The 8,611-nt window shown below is 36.2% G+C and overlaps 1 protein-coding gene across 1 annotated transcript in view; it reads right to left on the minus strand.

Moving 5' to 3' along the window:
• Positions 1-8,020, minus strand: part of gptl (glutamic--pyruvic transaminase-like) — a 9,941-nt gene extending 1,921 nt beyond the window's left edge. The window contains exons 1-8 of the mRNA XM_082147251.1: positions 7,870-8,020; positions 6,702-6,797; positions 5,461-5,569; positions 4,264-4,397; positions 3,084-3,321; positions 2,416-2,496; positions 2,199-2,334; positions 184-358 (exon numbers count right to left, since the gene is read on the minus strand). Coding sequence (XP_082003377.1) covers positions 184-358; positions 2,199-2,334; positions 2,416-2,496; positions 3,084-3,321; positions 4,264-4,397; positions 5,461-5,569; positions 6,702-6,797; positions 7,870-8,004 — 1,104 coding nt within the window. The 5' untranslated portion in view covers positions 8,005-8,020. The remainder of the gene's footprint in view (positions 1-183; positions 359-2,198; positions 2,335-2,415; positions 2,497-3,083; positions 3,322-4,263; positions 4,398-5,460; positions 5,570-6,701; positions 6,798-7,869) is intronic.
• Between the last annotated feature and the right edge of the window lie 591 nt (positions 8,021-8,611).

Genomic DNA, 8,611 nt, shown 5'->3' on the forward strand with positions numbered 1-8,611 from the left:
ACACTTAAAATATACATATTTATTGTACACATTAAGTAATGTTTAATCAACCCTTTACAGTTGTGTGGGAATACAGAGTCTATTCTAATCTTTACATGTATTATTAATAATAATCATATTAAATATTCAATAATCATATTATTAAACAATGTAAATTATAAATATAAATGTTTTTGCACGTACCTGTGTGTATAAAGTGTAGGAAGGTTCTCCAGGACGGGGCGGATCAGCCATGACATCAAGAGCGATCTGACCAATCACAGGAGGGCACAAATCCCCCGTCAGAAGTGTATCAGTGTATAACATCACAGCTTGATCCACGTTCACCAGCTCCATATAACCTGTCCTGAATCCACACCTGCATCAATCACATTGAACAGCATTGAATTAGCAGCCTTTTACTGTTAAATTAAGGTCATTATAATGAACATAGACCAACATAATACTCAACATTAAATCAAAATGGACATCTCGAGTATAATATATATATATACAGTATACACTCACCTAAAGGATTATTAGGAACACCTGTTCAATTTCTCATTAATGCAATTATCTAATCAACCAATCACATGGCAGTTGCTTCAATGCATTTAGGGGTGTGGTCCTGGTCAAGACAATCTCCTGAACTCCAAACTGAATGTCAGAATGGGAAAGAAAGGTGATTTAAGCAATTTTGAGCGTGGCATGGTTGTTGGTGCCAGACGGGCTGGTCTGAGTATTTCACAATCTGCTCAGTTACTGGGATTTTCACGCACAACCATTTCTAGGGTTTACAAAGAATGGTGTGAAAAGGGAAAAACATCCAGTATGCGGCAGTCCTGTGGGCGAAAATGCCTTGTTGATGCTAGAGGTCAGAGGAGAATGGGCCGACTGATTCAAGCTGATAGAAGAGCAACTTTGACTGAAATAACCACTCGTTACAACCGAGGTATGCAGCAAAGCATTTGTGAAGCCACAACACGCACAACCTTGAGGCGGATGGGCTACAACAGCAGAAGACCCCACCGGGTACCACTCATCTCCACTACAAATAGGAAAAAGAGGCTACAATTTGCACGAGCTCACCAAAATTGGACAGTTGAAGACTGGGAAAATGTTGCCTGGTCTGATGAGTCTCGATTTCTGTTGAGACATTCAGATGGTAGAGTCAGAATTTGGCGTAAACAGAATGAGAACATGGATCCATCATGCCTTGTTACCACTGTGCAGGCTGGTGGTGGTGGTGTAATGGTGTGGGGGATGTTTTCTTGGCACACTTTAGGCCCCTTAGTGCCAATTGGGCATCGTTTAAATGCCACGGCCTACCTGAGCATTGTTTCTGACCATGTCCATCCCTTTATGACCACCATGTACCCATCCTCTGATGGCTACTTCCAGCAGGATAATGCACCATGTCACAAAGCTCGAATCATTTCAAATTGGTTTCTTGAACATGACAATGAGTTCACTGTATTAAAATGGCCCCCATAATCACCAGATCTCAACCCAATAGAGCATCTTTGGGATGTGGTGGAACGGGAGCTTTGTGCCCTGGATGTGCATCCCACAAATCTCCATCAACTGCAAGATGCTATCCTATCAATATGGGCCAACATTTCTAAAGAATGCTTTCAGCACCTTGTTGAATCAATGCCACGTAGAATTAAGGCAGTTCTGAAGGCGAAAGGGGGTCAAACACAGTATTAGTAAGGTGTTCCTAATAATCCTTTAGGTGAGTGTATATATATTATATATCTCACAAATATATTATATATATGATAATAATCATAAATGTTTCTTGAGCATCAAATCATCATATTAGAGTGATTTCTGAGGGATCATGTGACACTGAAGACTGGAGTAATGATGCTGAAAATTCAGCTTTGATCACAGGAATAAATTACACTTTACTATATATTCACATAGACAACAGATGATTTACATTAGAATAATATTTCACAATTTTCACAGTATTTTCGAGCACATAAATGCAGCCTTGAGCAAAAGAGACTCTTTCACAAACAATAAAAATCTTCCCGACCTTTAACGTTTGTGTATTTATTAAATACAAATGTACTCGGTTGAATCAGAATTTAGAATTTTGAAGTTTAAACTGAATCGAACACTGTTTCTGCTCATGAAGTTTAAATCAGAGACGAGATAGTAAGAAGATAGCTTTAAATTGGTTTTATTAGCTCAGACATCATAAAACTCACTCTCCCATGATGCCGTTGGAGAGCGAGTGAAGCGAGGCCAGTTGAACGCTCTCAGAATAAGGGTCTCCCATCTCAGCCAGGACACGCTTATAGGACAGGAACTCCGAGCCGTCCGCAAAAACCGTGTTCTGATAAACCTGCAACCCAATAAAGAGATCATTACCAAGAAAACAAACGTGACCAAAGCAGATAATGAAGATTTCACCCTAAACACTTCCCTCGTTGACCAACAAGAAAAGATCTTCGTCGGCAGCGAAGCGAATCACATCCTCGATGGACTCTCTGCACTGGACATGCCCTGTGAAACACACACAATCAACCTGCAATTTAATATCACAATTTATCAATTCACTCACAAAAACTACCACAGTATTATGGTTCTTTGTGGTGATGGTATTTTTCATTCATTTTTCATACGTTACTCTAGTTGTCATAGAATACCCTTACAAAAAAGTGTGCTATTAGTAGACTTATTTTAAATGTTAATACTTTCAGCCTACTTTTTATGTACTTCTCAGAAATATAATTAAAGTCCCCCTGTAGTCAACAATTTCATCCCTTAAAACTCATCTTTGATCATCAAAATTATATATTTAAGTATTTGTTCCTTGAAAAAAAAATAATCTTCAAGCCCTTAAAATAGCTTGATTGTAACTCGAACACCCTTGCCTCATTTCGTTTACACGGTTCTATGAATATGCAAATTAGCCCTGCCTCCATTTACTCACAGAAGCTCCACTCGTTGACGATCACACGTTGATCTGATTGGTTACAAGGTAGTTTGTGACGTCAGAAACACCAGCGATTTCAAACCGTGTTTCATTTTCCCCACAGGGGGACTTACATGACCACCAGCAAAATCATCATGAATATACTGTCCCGTACCTGTCGGGTTGCCAGGGTTACTGATATAAATTGCCCGTGGAGAGCTCCGCCCCCTCAACGCCTGGATTACTCGGTTAAGCTCCGCCCTCTCCAAACTCCACCCACCCTGTTCTTGAAGCCGATAGGGCACCGGAACCATGCCCATCCTCTCCAGGAGGCGTGTCAGAGAGTGAGGGGCGGGGTCTGGGATCATAACCGAAGACACGCCCTCTGATTGACACAGCAGTCGCATCATCACCTGTGTACATCAATCACCCAACTGAAGCAATTACAACCAGTACTTTTAAAAGTAATGCATTGCAATATTGCGTTACTCCCAAAATAAGTAACTAATTGCGTTACTTAGTTACTTTTTATGAAATGTAATGCGTTACATTACTTTTGCGTTACTTTTTCTCACCTGGGCTGGGCTTGCTTGTTTATTTTTTAATAACAAGAAAAAAAGTTCTATTTTTGGCAAATGTAAAGGCTCTTTCACACCAAAAGTGAAGTGAATAATCCTCAGGCTGAAGGAAATGCATGTTTACTCCTGTACAGTAGAGGGCGCCGCTCAAACTAACCTTTCAGCCGTTCTGCATTACAGAACAATAGGAGACAGGAGAAGTTCAACACTCTTATTTCTAAATCTAATCTAAAGTAATTTTTGCTTATTAGTATGGTTGAATTAGATCATTGAAGGTCAGCAGCAAAGACATTGATTAATAAAGTGAGATTAAATACATAAAGTATATTTGTGTAATTTAATATAGTTCATTATAAAAGTTTTGTAAAAAATTCTGAGATTGCATTTTACTGTTTTTATTCATTTTGAGGAATACTGAATGTTTTCGTGCAAGTGAGATGAGCAAATACATGTTCACATTTAGTCTAGAACTACAATAACCATATCATGTCACTCACACACACACACACACACACACACACACACACACACACACCTCCTCACTTTATTTCTCTCAGCATGAGCTGTCAGTCAATAAATGTGAAAAAGTAACTAGTGTCACTTATATTTTGTTTTATATATTTACACAATATTTTGTTGTAAATTGAAAAAGCAATGCATTACTTTACTAGTTACTTGAAAAAGTAATCTGATTACATAACTCACGTCACTTGTAATGAGTTACACACACAACACTGCTTACAACATAAATCACAAACGAATGGTTTGGGATCGTACCATCAAACCTCTCTGGGCTTCAACAGTGATGAAGACTTGCTCTGGACTGGATGGGATTCCTCCGTCCCGCAGCGAAATAAACTTTGCTATAGTGTCTCTCACGTACATCGATCCACAGGACCCAGTGTATGAACCTAAAGAGTGAAGCGGCCAGACAGCCAATCAGATCGTGAGCATCACAGGTCACATGACAGTGAATCAGTATATGGTGTACATGAATTCGGACACATTAGGACACGGATGACTATTTCTGGCGTCTTTATTGTACAGGTGTTTATGCACAACCCCAGACATTATTTTTTAATGTTATTGTAATGATCAATACTCTGCTTGTTATAGTACAAATGTGCAACGTTATAAATGTTAGCTAGATTATGTTCATGACCTGTCTATAGTGATGTATGTTTATGATGAAATATAATAAAATAATGGTTTGTACTGTAACAAAAAAACATCTAGTGATTTAACTTCCGTTAAGGGAACATAGTGAGCATTGATTCTCCCTGGTTTTTGCAGTGCATTGTGGGGCTTTTTTAGGGAGCGAAGGTTTCAGTGCACTAGACGGATTTTGCGATTGAGACATCCCTTAAAATGGCCGACTCCCTGATCAGTGCCCTAACTAGTGAACTAGGGAGCTGATTGAGATGCACTTATATTGTTTTTCACCTACTATAGGAAAGTGTGCGATTTCGGATGCAGCCGTTCAGATTAAATATATATATATACTACTGTTCAAAAGTTTGAGGTCAGAAATTAATACTTTTATGCAGCAAGGATGCAATGAAATGATTAAAAGTGACAGTAAAGACATTTATAATGTTACAAAAGATTATATTTCAAATAAATGCTGTTCTTTAGAACTTTATATTCATAAAAGAATCCTGAAAAATGAAATGTATCACAATTTCCACAAAATTATGATGATTTTCAACATTGATAATGTTTCTTGAGCAGCAAATCATCATATTAGAGTGATTTGTGAAGGATCATGTGACACTGAAGACTGGAGTAATGATGCTGAAAATTCAGCTTTGATCACAGGAATAAATTACACTTTACTAGATATTCACATAGAAAACAGATGATTTACATTGGAATAATATTTCACAATTTTTAAATATTCCCGACCCCAATCTTTTGAACTGTAGTGTGCGTGTAATATAACTATCATAATTTCCCACAAAGACAATATCTCACCGGCACTGCCTCCATCAAAGTGCTGGAGTAACATCTGAGCTCTGAGACGAGCGTCAGGAGGAAGAGCGTCGCTCTGTAAGAGACTCGGACACAAACATCCAGCGATGACCTGAAACAAGTCCACATGAAACGCCATTCACCACACATGTGCACTGCAAAACATGCTTTTCTTACTCAGTATTTTTGTCTTGTTTTCAGTCCAAATATTTAAAAAATCCTTAAAGCAAGATGCATTTACTATATGAGTAAAATGACATAAGATATTATGTCCTGTTTTCCGGGGGAATGAATCAAAATTAAGTGAGTTGATGCTTAAAAAAACCCAAATGATCTGCCAGTGGGGTCAGAAAAATAATGTTCATTCAAACAGAAACAAGATTATTTTTCTTACCACATTGTCAGATCATTTAGCTTGTTTTAAGCAAAAACTCACTTAATTTTTTTTTTTTTTTTTAGAAAACAAGACTTAATATCTTATGTTATTTTACTACTTTAGTAAATGCATCTTGATTTGAGAAATGTTTGATATTTGGACTGGAAACAAGACAAAAATACTAAGTAAGAAAAAGATTTTTGTAGCGTGTGACGAGTCTCAGCATCATGACTTGATTTAAAGTCCCGCTGTAGTCAATCATTTTATCCTTTAAAACTCATCTTTTGATCATCTTTGATAAAATATCTTGAATGTAACTCGACACCCTTGCCTCATTTAGTATACGCGGTTCTATGAATATGCAAATGAGCCCCGCCTCCACTCACTCACTCAGCTCAGAGATCCACTGGTTGACGATCACACGTTGATCTGATTGGTTACAAGGTAGTTTGTGACGTCAGAAACACCAGCGATTTCAAAGCGTGTGTTTGAGACTGTCTTTGGTTCACTGCAGTTTTAAGGAGGAAATACTCAGCAATGCTGTCAACTTATGAAGTTACACATGGTTTGTCTTAAAGCACATTAAAAACTCCACATAGACATAAACAAAATTAAAAGCTGGATTTTCTCCACAGGGGGACTTTAAAAGTAAAGGTTGTTCCATGTTATTAATGAATGATTATGTGAAGCATTAGATTAACATGCACTGATGAATCATTTAAGAGTCATATTTTCATGTTGACCTCATCCGATTATAACGGGACGTTCTGCTCTACAGAACCAAAGTGCAGGACACGTTGTGCTCATTTGCAATTCAGCCATATTTGTTCAATCACTTATTTAAGCAACAATGAACAAACCGTCAGACCTGTCTAACAAAGGTTATTGGCTTCATTCCAGCGTTGTGAGAGTCTCCCGAACTCAAATCCAGAAGCTTCTTAACGGATGCACTCATGTTCACTCCCTGTGAAAGGACAGATGTGACGTTTAAAAGATAATTATGATATACTTCTCAAATTATCTGAGCTGCTCTTTTACTTCCTCAATTTTACTAATTAAAATGAATAAATAAATCATAATAATAATAATTATTATAAAATATAGAATTATATATAATTTCAATATATTTTAATATTTTATAATACTATTTTAATATATTCATATTTATTAATTTAATTTTAGGAGAAACATCTGAGACAATTATTTATAATTATTAATATAAAATATAGTATTATATATAATTTTAATATTAATATATTTTGATATTTTATTATAGCCTAATATTTTAATATTATGATTATTAATTTAATTTGAGAAAAACATCTCAGACAAAGTTGATCCTAAAAGGAAGCATAACTGAGAATTCAAGTATTCTGTGATTAGTTCAGCCTTGATATGTCATAATCCATATTACATGAACTCCCATATGAACATAACTCAATATTTAAATAGCCTAAAAGATTATTCGACCATGCAAGGAATTTTACACTTTACAATATTTTACTTTCTACTTCCAAAAATGTTTTGACTGTAAATGTATAATAATAATACAAAAAAGTAGGCTATGCTGTACCAGATATAAAACAATTTCCACAAAAAATGGCAATTCATTCTTTTTCTTTCCAAAAACATATATTTTCATATCTTTTGCAATAAAATGTCATGTCATTAATGCATTAACTAATATTAACTAACAAAGGCCAATACATCTGTTATAGAATTAATATCCGTTCATGTTAGTTCATATCTATTAAATAATATTAAAACATACATCTTTTGATTTTAACAATGTATTAGTAAATTTAGGAATTAACATTAAGATGTTTTTATTCTTTATGATGTCCTTCCATTCCAATCCGTTCATTTCATTAAGCATAATTATTTATCATTAAGATAAACCCTTTTATGCAACATCAAAGAACATGTTGAAATGTGTTCATGCTGATGTTAACAAATTTAACTGTAAAGTGTTACCGATTTGACTGCATCTCTTTACATTTTTATATGACTTTACATGTGTTTTATATGCGTTTCACCTGTTTAATGAGGCGAGCCTCTTCCTCTTCCTCTTCCTCGTCTGATGGGGGTCTGGATGTCTTCTTCAGATCTTCTGTCCACGTCCGTTTGTCAAACACCTCAGTTTGAGTCACTCTTTTAATATATGACTGCATTAACTTTCATTGACGGAGGTAAAGTTAGTTTAATGTTTGACATTTGTTAGACATTCGTTTTCATACCCATTAAACTCTGCGCATTTCATGGATTCACAGGCTCATTTGCAAATTCATGGATCTGTGTAATGAAGCAAGTAGATTTACATTCAAGTTATTTTAAGGCATTTTTTTTTTCACAGGGAAAAACGTTTAAATATGTAATTTTGGTGATCAAAGATGAGTTTTAAGGGATACAATTATAGACTACAGGACGTAGTTAAAGGAGCTGTATGTAAGAAATGTATTTCAATTAATCATAAAATGGCCCTGATATCACTAGACATTAAGAAATCATGTTCATTTCAAATACTTATATCACTGACAACAGTAGTCCGGCCAGGATATTGTCATTTAAAAAGTGAAGTTGCAGCCCTCAACTGATGTTGATGTTGTCATGTTGTGTTTTGGCCTGAAGCTCCACCCTCCACCTATCTACCAATCACGAAGTCAGTAGTGTTTCGGCATCCGGGTTGCCAACTCTGCTCTAGTTACCACAGCTACGTATGAGCCTATTGGCGCTTTTCCACTGCATGGTACGGCTCGGTTCGGCTCGGTACGGTTCGAC

Source organism: Leuciscus leuciscus, assembly GCF_965113295.1.
Source record: "Leuciscus leuciscus genome assembly, chromosome: 19".
Lineage (NCBI taxonomy): Eukaryota > Metazoa > Chordata > Actinopteri > Cypriniformes > Leuciscidae > Leuciscus > Leuciscus leuciscus.